The 20,486-nt window shown below is 38.5% G+C and overlaps 2 protein-coding genes across 2 annotated transcripts; one reads left to right on the forward strand and one right to left on the reverse strand.

The window, feature by feature from the left end:
* Positions 1–8,765: 8,765 nt before the first annotated feature.
* LOC138006335 (homeobox protein Hox-A4-like) lies at positions 8,766–10,863 on the forward strand. Its single transcript, XM_068852599.1, has 2 exons — positions 8,766–9,195; positions 9,624–10,863. Exons 1-2 carry the CDS (start codon positions 8,811–8,813, stop codon positions 10,022–10,024), a joined length of 786 nt encoding a protein of 261 aa, XP_068708700.1. The 5' UTR covers positions 8,766–8,810; the 3' UTR covers positions 10,025–10,863.
* A 5,430-nt stretch (positions 10,864–16,293) lies between these two features.
* On the reverse strand, positions 16,294–20,486 carry LOC138006336 (exosome complex component CSL4-like). The gene is made up of 5 exons (XM_068852600.1): positions 20,258–20,486; positions 18,722–18,796; positions 17,631–17,883; positions 17,349–17,466; positions 16,294–16,465 (listed from the first exon to the last, which is right to left on the reverse strand). The coding sequence occupies exons 1-4, from the start codon at positions 20,411–20,413 to the stop codon at positions 17,369–17,371; spliced, it is 582 nt and encodes a 193-aa protein (XP_068708701.1). The 5' UTR covers positions 20,414–20,486; the 3' UTR covers positions 16,294–16,465; positions 17,349–17,368.

Here is a 20,486-nt window from a genome sequence, read left to right on the forward strand (position 1 = left end):
ATTTTGGCTTCTCTTAATAATTCCAGCGATATTGCTCTTCCTCTAACTTCCTTTAAAATCCCTCTTGCATTTTAGATACAACAGATACCTATTCAAACTATTCACCGTTTGAAAGCGAGAATTCTTGCTGTAACGTATTGTAGTTTTTCTTTAGCAGACAGAACGTTCGCATTCCTTATTGAGGAAACAAGGAGTTAACTACAATATGAAAGTACTAACGGCCAAAAAAGTATTCTTAGAAGAAAAAAATATTAACTTTTTTTTTCCGCATGTAAGGATTATAAATGGTTTGAGGTGGTTAAACCAATATCCATCTTTAAAAAACTGTACTCAATTCTTGCTTTTTCTGTAGGGCCTGCTTAAATAGATATGGTTTCGCTTGCCTGCACGAGAATTTCAGTAAACACTATTGCATGAAAAGACCAGATATCAAGGAAGCAATTGTCTTAGACAAGTTATTAAGCGATAAGTTAAAAGACGTAAAAGAAAGCTGAAAGCTTTTCCATAACGGACAGATGTGTGAAGGGTGAACCTTTGCGATTTCTTTTCTCAAAGTACAGTGTCTCTAAACATGTCGACCTACAGTACGTAGAAATAAAAAGCGCACTCATTATTTGGCTGAATGTCCTTTCAATTTTGGTTAACCGGACATCGTAAATATAGTGATAGTTTCCTGTGAGCAAAACTGGAATCCGATCATTAAACTAAAAGATAACTTGGACAGTGTATTCACCATGTCTAATTGTCCGGTGTTGGCCATTCGCGGGTCTAAACACTCGGTGGATGAATGAAGAAGATTCTGAAAATTCTATTTCCTGTCGAAAAACGTTACCATCAATTGAATCTCAATCAAAGGTAACCCGGGGTTAATGGCTTTATTTTTCCCAAAACGAAACAAGTCTTGTAATTTCGCACGCGACCAAACTTTGTCTCGTGACAACCTCAGTACCGTTTCACCAATCACACAGATCTGCCGAAAGGACTGAGTTGAAGACGTTCGTTTCAGAGGACAAGAGTTTGATGTTTTATACCATAAGGAGGCATAGGTCGCAAATTTCATTTGAGGGGTCACCCATAACAACTTGATTTAAAAAGCTCTCGTGATGGACAACAGTGCGAGGAGTAAAACACATGCGCGCAATCTCTACACACACACTCTCTGAATGAATACTTTTATATCATAAAACGGCCTTATTAAACCTTGCCAAAAAGAACCTTGTAATTCTTACACGAAGACGTTTTTAACAGAATTTAAGTCAATTTCTCCGCCTAGTGAAAATTTACATCAAATTAGAAATTTTATTGCTTTTGTTTCCCTAAAAATTCTTGATTAAAAAAAGGCAGAAAAAAGACGGTGATGTTTTAAACGGCGCTGATAGATTCTGTCTGTCACTAAAGGAGGCTGGCGAGACAAAATTTTTCTTTCCTGACTTCAGATTGTCATTTTTATTTCGTGTTTGGCACAATAAAGATGAAGTCATCAATCTTAGTCCACCGCAAGATTCCAATTAAACAGTACAACCATCCACTTATGAAAATGTTTATTCGACGAAGGCCTTAATAAATTCTTGGTTAGCTAAGACAGGATTTAGCAGGCAGTACAGCACTACCTTAATTGAAATCTGACACGATCAATAAATAAGAAAAAGAAAGATATGCAATTAATCAAATATTGCTTGCTGAATTGATATACAAGTGTCAACACAGCAGCGCCTCGAGACTGAATATTGAAAAGAATCTGCTAGAAATATTCCAGAATACGTGAGGGTAATACAATTGAATACACTGAGCAGCCGATGTATCCAAACAATACCTAAAGAGACACCAGTAAGAGGGTTTGCTTTCGATTAATTAAACTTAGCTACCTTCGCAGCCAGCTGCACAGTAGAACGCCGACAAGAAAAGAAAGCTATAAATTACAATATGAAAAGACGGAAGTTGATCAGGAGCAGTTAAACAGTCATAGCGAGGCTTCAAGTCGGAGTTGGTATTCAACTCAACAGCAATAAAACTGCCATTAACTTCAGGATGTTTTTAAAGCTACGTCGTAAAAATTATAGCTAAGTGCCATTTTATGATGTTTGCATTTCATTGTCGAATGAAATATTCAATTGTTGTGTCAGTTTTGACATTATTCAAGACCGACTTGAAAAAGTGCAATCAAAACAGGCAGAAACCGTTTAAATCGAAAAAACATTAACCCTAGGCGAAAGTACTGCTTTTACAAAAGCTATTTGTTTAATTACGAAATATAGAAACCGGCAAAAAGTTCCCCGCGTGAACGTTTTTTACGTTTTAAAGCAAAGGTTTAGATTTCATTGTCATCGGAGCATAGATTTACGTCTCTTCATATGTATTTCAGTGTGTGGGTCAATAAAACCTGTCGGCTTCCTGCAGTTAATGTGAAATATTTGAAACAACACTCTCATCATTTCATTGAGTTTCTTGAAATGCGAACATGCAACGAAGCTCTTACCCTGTAGTCTTCGAATCACCATCAAATTGTCAGTGCACCTTCACTTTATTTTGAAGTCACTTTTGTTGTGCAATAAAATTGTAGTCGTTAAGTTTGAGTCAGTGAATCAAAGCTTAAAGTTATCCCCTCTGTTGAAGTGTTTTGCAGGTTTCACAATCACAGGCCTTAACTAACAAACTGAAATTTAACGAAATAAAACCTAGGAGACGATTCTGGGCTGATGAGTAGGTGATGAATACCACAAAGCTAATACAACTACTGTGTACATACATGCAAACGTTGACTCTTGGCGGTTCATATATATCTTGGGACACAACTATTTCTGTGGTAGCTATACAAATACGGCTGCCCCAATATAGTTTACCACATGTACACTTTTGAAGAGTGAAGAACCATTTCATCAACAGTCGGGCATCAGATTCATTTTGTGAAAGTGAAAGGTTCATTGGCAGAGACAGTACCGTTCAGTATTGTTATTCGATTTCCTTACAATTTGCAGAAAATAAAGCTCTATGTTAGTATTAAACACTAAATACAACATGAGGTGTTGCTCAGCTGATAGTAGCTTTCTTAACTATTATAGTGTAACGTGAAGTGCTAGTTTTTAACCCATACAAACCATATGAGCGTTATCCTTACTGATATAAATGGGCCCACAAAAGGACAGAGAAAATCTTTGACCCGGGTGGGAATTGAACCCACGACCTTCAGCTCTACCGACTGATAGTAGCTTTCACTATAGAAGAACTCGAGACAAGCGCAAAGCGTCAGACTTTTTTAAGCACGCCGGGGCCTTCATCTGAATTGTCAAGATTGAGAACGTTTATTGCGAGCATTCAAACGTTTGAACTACAGTCTTATCCACTGAGTGCATCGAATTATAACTGAGTACCAGAGTAGACTCGATAACCAGACAGTATTTACTGTAGTGGATCTTCCGTATGCAATAACCGGTAAAAATGGAAAACAATGAAGGAATTAAATGTTCGGGTAGAACCAAATTTCGGGTGTAACTCATTATTTTAAACGTTATCCGCGTGCTTTCAAGTTAATTGTGAACAGCTACAAAAACCGTACCATAGGATAGTTTTCGCTAATTACTTGAATGATCCACTGTGACATTTTAGCTAAAACGACGTTAATTCATCAGTTGAGTGAAGATAACTATACAACTGGATTTGTTCTGCAAAATCGCCTTTACTTTCACGGTCTTAAAGGACGTCTTCCTTCCTTTTTTACTTTTTTTTTTACCTTTAGAACTGAAATTGGAGTTTTGAAGTTGGTTTGTTATGATTCCTTGTTAGTACTTGTTAACACTCACACTCAAATCAGAAGTAGAAAACACTATGGCCTGTAAAGTTGTTTAGGCTTAAACGAAACCCTAAAATGTTAACTCAGCTGAAGCGCTTTATATATATATATATATTTGGCCTTCTGGGCCTCCTCAATGCAGTGCTGATGTCTAGGATGGAGGTTAGCTTAAAAAGCCACCCCAAATGTCCCACACATGTGGTACATCTAAGCCATGCCAGAGTGCTCAAACTAGCGAGCTTTTGAGCGTATATATATATACAAATACATATACATAGGTATACACATTTTTTATCAAGAATATTTCTTTTAATGTAGAGTAAACTACTTTCTTCTACATCATGGCTGGTGCAATTTATTAATCGCACATCTTAAGCTCATAATGAAACGAGATGATAAAGGACTGTCCGTTCTCGAGCTTAAGCTCGTTATCCTTTAGACTGAAAGAACAAATTGTCTTAATTGTCTTCTCAGTTTAGGCGCTCTGATTCAACTCAACCAGGGATACCTTTCCGTAACACAAACACCTTCTTTTTCACCGTAGCTGGCGCAATTTATTGATCGCACATCTTAAGCTTATAATGAAACAAGATGATAAATGACAGTTCGCGAGCTTAGGCTCGCATTATCTACCGTCTTCGGTGCTTTTATCGGCTTTGAAGCGGCACTTGGATGGAAAAAAAAACAAAAACAAATTATGGTTTAAATAAAGGTAGAGGACTAATGTAGAGGCGTAGAGTTTAAAGGAAACGAGTCCTTTTATAGGGCTAAATAGGTTCAGTTTGAGGAAGTGTCTCGGCAGTGATCTAGGGTAAAGAGCACAGTTTCTCAAAATTATTTAATCTAAAATAGTTGGCAATTTGCCACTGTTCACAAAGCAATGGTGATATTACGTAGAGTCGTACAGTATAACAAGACACGAACTTTAAAGAACGTCACTGCGGACAGTGCATATTAAAACTTGATCGCGATGTATGGCGGCGAAAACCGTAGGTCATGGCCAACCATGCTCGCAGAAAAGCGAGGATACGGAATTCATTTCACAAGTCATATCATTGAAGATTCAGGTTGATTTGGGGAATTTTCTTTGAGAGTTTTAAAATCAACAGTTAATGATTTTCTCATCTACTAATAAAGGATCAACTTGAATATAACTGTAGTTGATTGCAGTTATTGTCGCGTCCTAAGGGAGTTAACAAATGATATCCATACATCCGATGACATGTCGAACAGAATCTTCGTCCTGTATCATATCATTTAACAGAAAATTTCTTTTTCTCTAGTACATTTCTTCCAAAGTTAAGCAATTTTCTGCAGAAAAGTTCTAGTTCTCGTCGCAATTATTTCCGAATATTTGAGGTTGATTAATGGTATGTTAAAACACACACAAGGTAAAAAGTGGCTAGTCTTCTATGGATTTCATTAAACGATCTGTGAACTTGCGTCAACTCGTTTGCATTCAATACTCTAAGTCACGGGTATTTCACTAAACTAAACTCGCGGACTTCACAGCAAAAAAATATCTGTTGTTTTTTCAATTCTTATTCCTACAAATTAAAGTGAGAGCAAAGTTCTGGGACATTTTTCAAATGGTCAAATCACTTCAATTTGATGTTCTAACTACAGCACTTGAATTATTCCTATCTAGTCTAACTAGGGACTCATTTTCCATATTTTGTCGTAGTAACTGAAGTCCTACAGATCATTTTCCGGTACCGTTCAAAAGTTAGGAGACGTATCGATAGCCGTAATGTTCTGAAAATCAGTTGACTAATTTGATGATTCAGTACGTCATTCGCTCTAAACACAGGGAATTAAATTTCAGAATATCACAGTGAAAACTTTGAAAGAAAAAGAGGAACTGCAAAACAAGTCATTCAACTTAAGAGATACTGGGACAGAAGCTAGTGCTTAAAGTTGCTGATAAAAAAGCTGGAAAAAAAATCAGCGATTTAGCGAAAACATATACTCAATGCGACAACCCAAAGAAGATCTGTAGTTAATTTCTACTCCTTTGCACTTTGTCAGAGTCTCCCCAATCCAGGTTTTGCTATGTTTCGCAAAGCATAAAAGGTATGGTTAAACTGGAAATTAAACGCAGACGAGTCAGTCAAGAAGTACTTTGAATGTTCTAGCCATTCACCTCAATTAAGGATTATTCAGTTAGTTTTACTTATGTAGATGTTCCATACGCTTCTTGATCAATGCCTGTATTGTTTATTATTGTGGAAGCAACCATGCAAGACCTCGGTTTACGGTTTCGCAATTTTTCAACTGTCCTGGGTGACGTGGTTAGGTGGTTAGCAATTTACCCCCTAAGTACCTCCAACTCATACGTTACGCACTTTTCTGAAAGATTTGTAGCACTGAGTTCAATTTAGGTTAGGCACAGGTTAAGCCACGGTGAATCTCGAGCGTGTTCTGAATCGCTATAAACAAAAAAATTGAATTCTACACATTCGAACCTCAATGATAATGTTTTCACATATTTATATACATATATGCATAACAAAGGCAAGTTTAAAACCACCCCCTCGGAGCAATCCAAAAGCAACTTTTGGTCGCAAAGAAGATCCAGCTACCATAACGCTTGTTATTAAACAAAAAAACTAACTTAACTTATATTAAAGGTCGCAACGTGATTTACTAGAAGGCAGCGTTTTCGCCGTTTTTGTAGGAAAGCCGACGCAAAATATTTACGACTCGACTGCGAACAGGTAAATTTGGTTAACAAATATTTGATATTTGTCAAGTGAATTGTTAAGTCATTTGGTGGGAGGAGATGATGAAAGGCGAGCGGGAACAGAATAGACTATAGGATTAATATTGAAATGGTGCAAGCTCATCTTTCTGCCCTTTGATCTCCCACACTGTTAATTTCCGGTCGAGTTAAAAATGCTGAAAAAAAACTTTTCAGCCGCACAAAAGCAAAGCGCGTCGTTCTTTACTCTTTCTTCCTTACAGGAGCAACATTCCTTTGTTTTTAGAGCCTGAACACAAGAAAATAATACTTTGACGCTTTCTCAGAGTTCACAGATTTCGCTATTGTGGTTAAGACATAGCGCGTCAAAATACCTAGTCAACCTTATATTGAAATTACGCGCTTGTGTGAAATGGCCGGCAACATGGTGTAGCGACAATATTCAGTTGGTGAATCCTCGTTTTTCAATCAACCTAATGTACGCTCTTCTTTCGCGTTACTTTTCTTCTCTTTATAGAAGCTCTTGTCGCCTAGTGTTACAGAGATGAATTATGTAATATGAAAATTGCTATTGGAGTTCGCAAATCAATAAAATGGCATTTTATGGACACCTGCTAAGACGGTATATTTACTAAATGGTTGCTTTCACCAAAGCTAAAGCAAACTAACACTTCGGATTTTTATATTCAAGAGCAAATAAGGCCTTCGTGAAGAACGTGAATATTAAAATAAAATTTAAAAGAGATTTATAGCCTCATAATGCAGGCTGTGCTATAAATTAAGGCCTTGACATGTTCATTCTGTCCAACATTTTTAAAATTTTATGTTCCGGATGCAGTGTTTGAATAAACTAAAGAACGAGAGGAAAACATTGTTATATGTCCTGAATTTCTTAAAACGTTTAAGGTAGTTAGCAGAGTGTTTTGACCATTTTTATAATCAATTAAAAGTTTTCATCAATGGAAAAACTGAGAGAAGTCATCTGCTGTTCCGGCAAAGACCTAAATGAGTGCAGTCAGCGCCAATTCGCAAAAAAAGAAAAAAACAAATTGCATTCGGCTTACCTTTCTCTGTCAAGGTTACATTTCTACCTTCTTTTAACTTTTTATCTAGTACATCATTTTCATTAGTGTAACATAGCTTTTATTGTTGTGTGGCTTTTTTTCTTTACTGGCAAGGGGGACTCTTTGTTAACACCTCAGTTCAAGCAAATCACAGCAAATTTACGATGAATTCGACAATTGGAGGTTGATTAAGGCGCAGGCGAAATGAGAAATTAAAAATGTACCTTTATCAACACTACCTGCCTCATAACCACAGCTGGTGTGATTCTTACTTTTAATTTCTTATCTCTCAAATTTTTATCATCTGACGAATTGGGCTAGGTAGCCCCTTTAAAATTGAGGCATTAAAATTGTTCTGACATCAAGTTTGCATATGACAGCGCGGTCGACAACGAAACTGGGAAATTTTATAATATCCACGCCTTCAAATCGACTTAACACACTGAAAATTGAACTTGTGATTTGATAACAAAGCTTGTTTGTCTTCCGGCAGGCCCGCAAGCAAGGGAGATAGAATCGTCCCCAACTTTATCAATGTTTACCTTAGACAGATGTTAAACGCAGGAAGTACTATTTTACGAACAAAACACAGTGTGTCTTGAAACAATTCGAAATCTCAGCAAGATTCTATTAATAAGAGACTCTTTATTTCATATTTGTAAAACCACACCAAAATGCCAAGTCCTTTTAAATCAAACTAGTAATGTAGTCTCCCTGCAGTGATAAATGACTGACACCAAGTTAATACGATTTGAAGATCTAGAACTGAGCAGAGCTGTCCCGCATGAACACTTTCGATTCAACAAGAGATCTTTACTGAAGCTTGAAATATTTCAATACTTGATACGACAAAAAAGAAGTGAATATTGTCTTTTTTTGTTTACGTGTTCTCGACGCGATAAAAGAGCCTGAGAAAAAGAAACCATCTTTCACTAGATCAGGTGCACCATTTCACCCAAGCGCTTTTTTTCGCTAGTCTTTCTTTTTGCGTCGAGCGCACCCTTGCATATTTTATTCTTGTCAAAATCCCACACTCAAATTTCCAAAAATCGCCTATTGGCACACAAGGTACAGTATTGGGGCTTTTACGTTAATTAAGGCCTTTTCAATACTTAATAATGCGTTTACAAGACGTTTCAACCCAGGTGACATACGTCACGCTTGTCTGGCGTTCTACATTATTTATCATACAAAACACAAATTTATAAATACCCACGGCGCACTCCACTCAGTGGCTTTTCTTGTTGTACGCGCAAGGATGACGACGGGTGCAATGCAGTCAAATTATCCATACTTTGGTAGCAACCTTCAGGCAAAGGAGTCCGGCTCGCATGGACAGCAATTGGATTTTCCCTTTTCTCCTTGCCGTATGCAGTCACCAAATTACTATAATCAGTCGCCTCTACCAAATTTCATGTCACCCATGCCGCAGGGAAACCTCGGGCAAGTCAATGGGTATACCACCGAGCCACCCGCGTATGGCAACGTGCCGATTTCAGCGCAGAACGGAGCATCGCTTCCAATTGATCATCAAAACTACTACCCGCCTCAAGAAGCTGGTCATAACTGTTCGTTCCATCAATATGCCTGGCTTAAAAGCACCTCTTCACCGGAAAACTGGTGGCAAAATTCGACTGCAGCAGGTTAGTAACAACTCGACTTCCTTCTTCACATCATAAATGCGAAACCCGCAAAAGTTAATCGCATAAACTGAAAGCCTTCGTTACTCTCGCTTTCGTTCCTAACTTTGCGAACTGTTTGGAAAGTAACAAACAACTTATACGGTTTACAAGCATTAATTCAGTATTAGTTTGACTAATTGTTCAAAATTTGCCATCGAATGGCAATCTGTGACCACACAGACTATATTTACGGGCACCTTACGCCACGATATTTAACTACTGTCGATACTTGACGCGCCATAAAACTGTACTTAATAAGCGATTGCCATTAGCTAACATTTAACTGTGATTTAACAAGAACGTTGCACTTGTTTTAAAGACAGAGCTTATGTTTAGGGGTTTATATATTTGGGGGATATTTATAGTGAACTGTCCGGCTTTGCTTACAGGAAACCCTGCGTGGAACGGTAGAGGTTCAGAAGGGAAACGGAAGAGAACAGCATACACTCGCAAGCAGCTACTCGAGTTAGAGAAAGAATTCCATTTTAATCACTTTCTTACGAAGGAGAGAAGAGCTGAAATGGCATCTCAGTTAAATCTCACCGAAAGGCAAGTCAAAATCTGGTTCCAAAACCGGAGGATGAAATGGAAGAAAACAAATTCACAAGCAATGAACAAGAACGCGAAGTCTTCTTCGAACTCGCAAAATTCAAACGCAACTTCGGTACAAGACCTACATATTCCTAACCCAGTATCACAACCATTGAACACTACGACTGTAAACTCTCAAACATCCCTGGACAATTCTTCGGTTCCAAGTTGTTTGGGCTACAGGAGCCATCAGAGTTAGGACACTAAATTTTCTCAAGTGCACCGGCTCCGTTATCCGTTCACAATTCAGTGACGATTGAAACTTATCCTAGAACTCAACCACATTAAAATGCTAATGTAAAGAAATTGTTTCCTCGATCCTAAGAAAGAGATTTTTATTAAGAGATGCAATTTTATCAATTTGGTTTTTCAAGATGTATTTACCTAAAATGAATGAATATTTAGAGAAGGAGGGTGGCTGCCACAAGTCATTCATGAACAAGAAAGATCACAATCGAATCGCTATTCTCGCTAACGGATATGAGATCACGAAACACCATGCTTTTCTGTACATAGAACAAAATCGTAAAATGAAAAGAGCTGTAAATAGAACTTCCCTTTGGCAGTCTTTCCATCGTGTTTTCATATTTTTGACAACTTCTGACATGACTCAAGTGATCAGGTTTTCCCGACTATGAAGGGACTTCAACAACTACACTATTTATGCAAGAATGATTCTTACAGAGAGCTATCACGGAAAAATAGAAATTGCTGTTATTTACGTTCGAAAAGTTTCGACTTGCTCGTTAAAAGGATCAACACATTTATTTAACTACCAAACTCAACACATTTTTAGTCAGTTTGTCATTCGAAACAAATTTGTGTATGTTGTGTGAGGATTCAATAAAAATTTGTGTCAATATTTGCCAAGCAATTATAGTGGAGACTGTGTGAATTGCAAAGTAGTGCTTATATCAGGAAAACCTCGATTTGGGGTCCCGCACACTGCGATGAGAGCTGTTTCATTAAAGTAAGCACACAAGAAAACATTCCGAGGTCAGTGACAATAAAATTAGGGAACTACAGCAGAACTCTGTCTTTTCTGGTCAAAAGCGCTTTGCATATTTAACTGTCTTATTTAAGCGAATCAGACGTCAGTGCCGTGTTGTGGTAGAATATCGACCTCGGGAAATTTAAAATTTAATATTGTAGATAGTGAGTGGTGGTCTGAAAGTTTCTGCGAGCGTCGTTTGTAATCAATGGCGTTGAATCTAGCCTTAGCTGATGCGAAACAAAAGTGCAAATTTGAACTACTTAGGTGCTTTGAAAAGCTCGTAAAAGGGAGGCGTTAAATTGGAGCAAACGTGAAAGGTTCTAACAATAGGTGAGAAAATAACAGATAATAAGACAATAGACTGGGCAACGCTACAAGCCAATGCTAAAAGCCTTAAAAGTCTGCCTAACCCGTGAACAATTGGACTTATTGAAATTATTCTAGTATCGTGGGATTACAAGACCGATTTGGGTTTGGCAAGATTCTTCGATCGATGAAACACACACCGGAAGGCACAAGTCAGTCGCAACATGAATCCATCTTCACCGAACCGAATTTTCTCCGTCGCTGGTTATGTCTCTCTCTGTTTAATAGAGTTTTTCCCGCTGTGATAAACGCTTTCTTGCTGTGTACCTGACTTCTAGTTCAAAGCATATGTAGGTTTTCCTTCCTGCATTTAATACTCACTTTAGTGAGTTGAACATAGCTAACATTGTTCGATGTAAAAAAATTGCACTACCGAAAGCCATTCACGTACAACATAAAACGAACTAATGTTTTTCTTGTGAACAAAGCTACAACCTGCTATTGAACAAATCCCGGTAGTTTATCGAGTCTAAAAGCCCTGCTTTTATTAATTTGAATGCCTTTTCAAACCCCTTCCGCGAGAGTGAATGGAGCGCTGTTAATGAATACCAGCGCTCTACCAAACTCGGCAATGCAACTCTCCACCTACTTGAACTGCGCTTTTTACATTGTTTTTATGCGAACAAAAATCAAAATATATGATAACAACAGATGCATTTCCTTTTCATCGTTGTAAATTTACGGATCATAACATGAACGGACCATGGGTTTATTTCTCAGTGGTTCTCTACCTATACCAAACGAGTGAAAAACTTCGGATACTCCGCGACATATTACACACACAATATTGCCAGGTTAGGATACGCGTTAGTTTGGCTCCCATCAAAATTTTTAAATGCTAAACAGAATTGTGTTGAATATTTGGACCAAAATAGACAAGACTCCGCGAGTGTACGCTAGATAACATTATCCACCAAGTTTATATTAGATTATCGTCAACTGAAACCTAAATGCTTCAACAGTAACTTAAGTTTCTAGCGATTCTCGCCGGCTTGCCTCATTCAGCACGATCTCTCTCGCCACAAAAAGAGGAACGCCTGACAGGTGGAAAAAAACTCGAGTACTGAACCGACCACAATTTAAATTAACTGCCTGCTTTTCAGTATTTTGAGGGCACGTGGCAAAACATTCGCACGATTTCCACGCTTGAACACCCAACTTATCTTTCATTTCCTAAAAAAAAAACCCCATAAGGATTGACATCATCATTTCAATTGTGAACAACGAGGTATAAACATTTGATTGTTTAAAACCTGACTCTAAGTCAACAGAAATCATAAAACATTCGACAGACTCGGAAATATTTTACTAGTCCTAAGTTGACTGGCTTATGTTGCTATGTTTCGACGAAAGTTTACAATAAACAATTATCTATGAGTCAATACCAGGCAAAGTAGGCTCTCCCACACGAGGTATATCGTTGCGAGGGACGTTTATGTATGGTAAGTTTCAATTTACCACTGAGAACTTTTCGATCCCAGTGCATTTCCTTTTCAGGTAAAAATACAGAAAGCATGCCGAAGCCACGGACAGATGCCGAAATTTTCTACTCTTTTCTATGGTTGATGATATTGAAAGCATTGTCACACGCTAGTGCAAGTGGCAAAATAAATTGCAGCGTCAAGTTGGCGTTCTTTAAGGACCACAAATACAGCGCTATCAATAGCTGACAGTCTAGCGCCTTGCAATACTAAGTTCTGCTGTCTGGTAGAATCCGTGGCGCTTCTTCAACTGATACAATCTGAGTCTAAATCTTTCCGATGTTATTCCATGTTACAGAAAACCAACCCCCTTTTTTATTGTCCATCACTGCAGTTTTCACTGCCAAGATCAATCCAACTTCTTCGTGACCACCCGATATCTACTAGGTTGACAAGGTAAACCCCGGTCTCCGTTAGAAGATTGAATCAATAACGAATCTTCATTTATACGCAACATTTCGAACACGGTAGTGGTCAGTCTCTCGAAAAAACAGCTTATCTGAAAATTGCTGGCAAATGTTAGGGTTCGAGAAGTTTCGTATTTGCACACGCTCACTTATTCAGAGTAAAATTTCTCTCAATTTGCGATTGCAATTCGCTATATTTAAACTCAAAAACACTCTCTGCTAAAATGTAGCACACTTGGTTTCATATTATTTTAGAGGTGGAAAAAATTATCGGGAATCGGACCATGTTCTCACTCTCAAACAATAGGACAAGTATGGTCTAAGTGATCAAGACTGTGTTTACTCGGTTCAAACTGTTAACTATTGTGAGCTAATGGATAAAGACAAAAGGCTTCTATCGCACGGCTCCTCCTTCACTTCAGCTCAGTGTCGTCAAAATAATGGCAAGAACATAACGGTGTCTACGTCTGAATAACGCTCAGAACGTGATGAAATATTATGCGATCAATAAAACTGTGGTATTTCTTTTTCCTTCTTTAGCCGAATTACCCCACCCTCCCCCCCCCCCCACCCCTCCTTGGACATTCGTAAGGTCACTCTTCTGTTAAACCGTTACGTTCAATGAAAATAAGTTATGCTCAGACAGAGTTGAACCTTACCTCAGACGTAATTAGCTTGAACATTTGTAAACTAATATAAAGTAACCTCAAAAACAATCCAAGAAGGAAATATAGAAGTTAAAGGCATGAAAGGTATACAACACTTTATTCTCTCTTAGAGGCGAATCTAAAGTTTGATAGTTACATGAGGACAAACTTGCCCCGAGGCTGCCACGTTCTGTTCGCTTATTAGCATGCGCAAATTTCTCTTTCGGTCACTCAAGCGCACATCCGTTTGTAATCAAACTTTCACACTTCAGTTAAGCAACTTGAAAATCCGGTCCTTAAAAACGCTGCGAAAAACACAGTGAATATAAACACCACTGCCTTTTTTAAGGAGAAAGCGATACGGGTGGTTGACGTAGTTTGGTGGCTATTTCAAGGTATGATGACTACATAATGATGTAGCGTGAGTTACGCCTGACGCACCCGCTCGCAAATTCACCTGAAGGGTGACTGATATTTTTCCACTGTGGGCCACAAGACGCACCGTTGCATGGAAGAACTGAAAGTTTCAAGGGCGTGCGTCATCATCGACACCCAACCTCACGCAAACTATCGACTCCGTTTTCATCTGTTTAAAATCACCTTTAATTGTATATTCCTGTTACGCTTTAAAGTTTTCTCATGATGTTTGTTTACAGTGTTACTCCGCTAACAGCAATAAATGATTTTCCTCATTTGGCACGCAATGGGGTACTAGGAGCCAAGATATTTTTAGTATTTGCGTTTGCATCGCCTCAAGGTGTACTTATCGAGGACTTCGTATAGACACAAAAAAAAATTCAAGAGTCACGGAATCATACTCTAACTCGCTAAGATACTGAAATTAACTGCGAAAAAAAACACCATTTCAGAATCTTCACACTAGTCGCTCTTACTCGCCCTTGTGAGCCCTCATCCAGTATTAATGTTACGCGTACTTTTAATGTTGCGTTTGTCAACCAGCACAAGCGGGAATCAGTGGCCAATATTCACAACGGATATTGCGTTGCAGTGGCAAAGACTCTTGAACTAATGGAACCAGTACCGCTTCTCGTTTCACCAGCGATGTCAAGCGGAGTTTATTAGGCAATGGATATCACAAAAAATGCTATGTCACGGTAGCGCTAGGTTTCAAGTAATCTGGGTTTTCGGGACCTACAAGCAATTTTTGACTATTCCTGCGTGTATTAAAGTATTGCGGTAATCGTGTAAAGGTAACCTTGACCCTCATTCTCTAGTATAAGTTAGACACTTACACCAGTAAATGTAACCGCCCCAGAAAGTGGTGTTCCAAGAACTGGAACAGTGATTGTGGTTCCAAAATAACAATTTAGCCTCATTTGTTCCTGAAGTATGCGGGGCTTTTTTGTGCAAATATATCGTCTCTTTTCAGGTCAATGAGCTCAAATTTGCCGTGTTTGATTTTTAACGTTGTCCTTGACAATACCTTAATAATTTCGAAGAATGGAATTTCAATGTACCTTTGTCTCGCTGACCCCACTTATCTCAGAGGATATAGAGCAAAGATAAATATCGAAAAATATTATTTTTAGCCAGTGAACGGAAACGTAACCTTGGCTGTGTACCATGCACTCTACCCGTTTTGAAAGAGAGCTTAACTAAAGTGTCCTTTGTTTGACAAGTCAAGAACGTCCTTTGGTTAGTATTTGTAAGTTTAAAACACGCTCCTCGATTGGAATATCAAGGAATTATGGGTTATCAGATTTGCGCCTCTTGAAAATGCAGCCTTACTGCTGAGTAGCCACTTTGTCCAAACCTCATGACTTTTGACCGGGTTTATCGAGAAGTTTGTTAAGCACGAAACCCACAAAAGTGCAATATAACGTCCCAAGTAAATTGTGTTTCAGTGCACTCCTAATGGCTGCTCAGTTACAATTGACGGTGTACTGACTGGGTACATGTAATATTCTACCATAAATTTCGCTTTGTGAAGAGAAAATTCTCTCACTAGCAACCGTCAAATGCATGAGAACAATAGTTATTTGAAAAAATCAGCTATCCGCGCTGGAAAATTGGCACCTAAATTAATCCACTTTGCTCCGGTTTGGCCGTTTATTTCCTCTCTCTCAGCTATCAACTTATCTGATTCACAAGGCCATAGAACTTATGAATAACTAAAATAATCATAAACAGTGGGAGGAAAGTTAGGTTTCTTCCAACTGCATAAGAACTTGGGAATGCTGTGGTTATAGACCTTATTCATAAATGGCGGTCACATTTTTAATTCTTTTGTCCACGTGCAAATTAGCCTACCAAGCCTCATTTTAGAGCAAGAATTCTTTTCAATTCACTGTAGGGTATCGAGGCTTGGTAGGCTAATTTGCACTTCGACAAAAGTATTATAAATTGACCGCCATTTATGAATAAAGTCTATTATATAGATTTAAATCGACTTCATGAAGTGCATGAATTTACTATCTTGCAAACGGATTTTTGACACAGACCTTTGGAGATCCCGTTAAAATTGCACCTTGCCTTCCTCTTTAACTTTTCACTCGTCACATGCCCCCCCCCCCCCCATGTTTGAAAGCAGAACTGTTACAGCAAACCAGAAATTTCATTTTCTTTTCACCATTTAAGAAGTTAAACGACACTAAACTTTGAAGGCGACAGAGATTCCAAGCTGTGCAAACCGCCTTTCTTTTGCTAAACTTGACGGACATGCCATTATACAGTTCACATGGGCAGCCCGGGGATCCCAAAGGCACTGTATATTTCAAGACGAAACTGCAAAGACAGAAAAAGACATTACGCGTTGATTAGCCAACATCTGGATCAAAAGCAAGAAAGGTGGCCCTAGTTATGACCTAAGTGACAGAGCCAGATCTGTGACACTCCACTGTGTTCTTTGGCAACCCTAATTTTAGAGCAAACTTTAAAATTGACTTGAAGCTGTCGATAAAATCTGATAAAACTTTGGGGATACTCTAATTATACGACAGTCTATTGTATGGCTGACAAAATTGAAGCACCTCAACAAGTGATAACGGGACCAAGGAAGGAGAAGCGAATAGCCGAACGTTAATTAAAGTTATGGTTAGAAACCTCGTTAACACTTCCCAGTTACTGTCTAACAACCCTTTTTTTACTTGGCCAATTTTTCCAGAAAGTTTTCTCGCTTGGTCCGCGATAAACATTTCCAACTTTCAATAACCAATTTAGCCACTTTACTTTCCAAAACTGATTGTCATATTTAAGCTTCTTTTGCGTTTTAACACGTTGAAGATTGTTTATCTAACACGATTATAGTTTTTGTTTTATAGAGCTCCTGTTACGATCCTTAAAATTGCAGGATGTATGGTACTATCAGAAATAACAACATAGTGTCCCCTTTCAATAGGGTAAAGTAGTTCATTATTGTTCAGTGTACGCTTATAAAGTTCCGAGCGGTAATTCTTCCGAGCGCATTAAAGGCTTATCTTTCGGAGCAGGTACCCAAGTAACGGTGTTGCGTCGCGCGTCCGAGGGATGGGAAGTCCCCATCCGACGAAAAGGACGCCCCTTTCTTTGTCCAAACCAAAGGCAATGATTTGGACTACTACAATGACGACTTTGTTGTGTGACCTGAAGTCTGAACACTGTTTTAATATGAAGTTAAGGGTGCACCCACCAAAATACAGCAAATTCCCTTCAAGAAGCTTCATGGACCTTAGCAACCTTTCTGTATTCCTTAGCTCTTGTTTTGGGGCACTGCATCTCACACCAGTTCACTGGAACCAATGCTGCTCCTTTTTTCAAAAAATATAAATAATATAGTTATTTCTTCACGTAATTATTAATTTTCTCCAGGATCAAGACCGTGGCAACCTTGTTATTAGCCTATAATCAAGCCAATAAACCATTTGATCTAAACAATTCCTTTCAAAAGTTTAAAAACCGTAAGATCTTTTACCAGCTTCACTCTTGGCAAATACAACTCCAAATTCATTTTCAGCTGTTGACAGGAGATATGTCTGTGTATGAAGAGTTAAGACACGAGCTAAAACAATATCACCAGGGCGAAATGACTTGTACATCTCAACTTTGTCCTTTTCTGTAGCTCTGACATCTTCCTTCCTTATTGTTCCTTTGAATGATTCTTTCAGAGATGTCGACTCCACTCCAAGAATTGCCACTTTACAGAATCTGGGATTTGTGCTTATTACCTGGAAACCAGATGTTCAATTGGTTCATAAAGAATTTACAAAAATTCCTGTTGTTTAAAATGCCGCAGGGGTTTCATTAAGTTTCGAAGTAGAGGGGACCTTGTGATAAAGGAAGCGGGCACCCCTATATATACCCTCTAATAGTAAAGTCTGTTGAATATAAGTGCTACACGGCCAAGGTTTGCAAAAACGTAATCCTTCCTTATACTTGTACATATGCATTGCCATGACATTGATATCTTAAATTCCCACAACCTGCTCCCATCTGACCTTGTAGCTCAGTCGGTAGAGCAGCTGTGATCTAACCAAAAGGTTGTGGGTTCAATTCCCACCCTAATCAGAGTTTTTCTCTGTCCTTGTGTGGGCCCATTTCCATTAGTAGGGCTAACACTCACATGGTTCATATGGGTAGAAAACTAGCACTTCGCATTACCCTCTAATAGTTGAGTCTGTTAAAAGCTACACAGCCAACGTTTGTAAAAACGTAACCCTTCCTTGGACCCCTATATATAGTTTGGTTTTTGATCTTGAGACCTCCTTTGAGCAGGTACTGTACTCAGCGTAGTACCTGGGTCCTGCCTTCTAATAAAACTCCTGAAATGGTGATAAGATCAGTAGCCATGCCTTGAAATTGAACTAAATTATCCATCTTTCTCATCATCACCCTGCATGAGCTGACCGGCATCAAGGTGTGGTTTGACATTTTATTGCAAAGAAGAATCTTCTTATCATTTGTTTTTTCACCTTAATTGTTCTACTAGGCAGGGAATTGTGCAACCAGGTATTTTCAAAGTTAATTGTAATCACCAAACAGCAGCTGGCAATATTTTTCACAAACCTTGCAAGTGACAACTGACCCAACTTCAGGTACCACATGCTTTTCTTCTTCTCTTGTGACAGAAATAACAGGTTTCTGTGTTGCAGAAAGAGTTAAAGAAACAGCTTAGCAAGGGGCTCATAAAGGGGTATGCAAAGGGCAATTTTACGTTTTTGTTCCAGAGATATTCAAGTCTTTTAAATATGCAAATTAGCCAAGTGATGACGTCATACACTCAACCAAATTTTGATCAAATATGATGAAAAAGGATATCTCAGCCAATTTGCATCAGAAATGTTTGATTCTTTGCAGTAAGGTTCTATTAAATGTGCTCCACAATCTGAGCTTAACAGTTTCGTTACCATGGCAACATACTGGGTTCCAGACCTTTCCAATATTAAAGGCATTTGTGGCCACCTTTGGCATTCTATTTTCATATTTGCAAATGGTGCCTCATATACATGATCCAACATGCATATAAATATGTTGGCTTGAGTTTGTGGCCTTGTTTAACATTTTTCAAGCTGAAAATCACTTACATATTAAAATAAAGTGGGTGGGAACTGGAAAAGAGTGAGTTGCCAAGGGAACACATTGTTTTATAGTCGTAGGTGTGTTTTCTGTAGAACTATTAGCTTACCAAGTTTCAATGGTCTGCACTGCAAATTGGCGAAGATAGCTCCATTTATATACTTGATGTAATATGGGGTTGAATGCATGACATCATCAGTCATCTCATTTGCATATTTTGCACAGTTTTCAAACTTACATATCTCCGGAACTAATGCAGGTATTTGCAAACGGTAAACAGCATTTTCATTCTTTCATAGAATTCTTTGTGATACGCCTAAAATATCAACAGGTAAAAATTTGATCATAGTGGCACTTTAAAGGGTACATTGGCCATACTGCACTGGATAACTACAAAATAATTAACAATCAAAGGGTTTTAGCTAATTACAATTCCCTCCCTCAACTGGAAAAGGGAGGATAATGTTACTAGTCCATAAAAATGCGACCATTTGAACTGCCAACATTCGCATTGCATTGATTGGTAAATTCGAATAGACTGAATTCCTTTGTTCTGGTTTCTTGCACCAATCACGTTGAGAAAGCTTTATTATGGTTCAAATTTGGCGAAAGTATGGGTACATCCGTGATCGATCAGATGCTGGTGTTTTTAATTAAGGTGAGAACTTCACTGGTTTGGCATCAGTACCAGCTTGAACAAGACAAGGTCATCAGCCGGCGGCTTGGTGTTGCCTACCTTGTCAATTTTCTTGCCTCTCTAATTGGCGGTCGAGAAAAGATCTCGCAAAATTATGCCTAAAACAGCTAAGAATGACCAAAAAACATAACAGGACTCAGAACATGTCAAAATCCCCACCTCTGGCGTAACATTGAACATTTGTCCCCACCAGGGGCTTAACATTGATAGGTGCATTAATTTCCAGGCTTCAGATCCTCACACCGCTAGGACACCATGACGGCGATGAAAGCACACAAAGAATTCTTATCAATCATGAAATTTCTGTGAATGGTGTAACGATTTCTCACCTCTCCATTTTGCTGTTCTTGTAACTGCTTGTAGCCGGCGAGACTTGCAAACACATACCCATGGCGAATATAAGTTCCATTACCTGGGGTAAATTGCTCTAAACTCCCTAATCTTTCTCCCGGGATGGCAACGGGGTTTTCGTCTATGGAAACCATATGAATCCACTCAGACCTTACGTAAGGGACGGCAAATTCCAGCAATATTTCTGCTTGTTAAAATGTGAAGCTC

Source organism: Montipora foliosa, chromosome 6 (assembly GCF_036669935.1).
Source record: "Montipora foliosa isolate CH-2021 chromosome 6, ASM3666993v2, whole genome shotgun sequence".
Lineage (NCBI taxonomy): Eukaryota > Metazoa > Cnidaria > Anthozoa > Scleractinia > Acroporidae > Montipora > Montipora foliosa.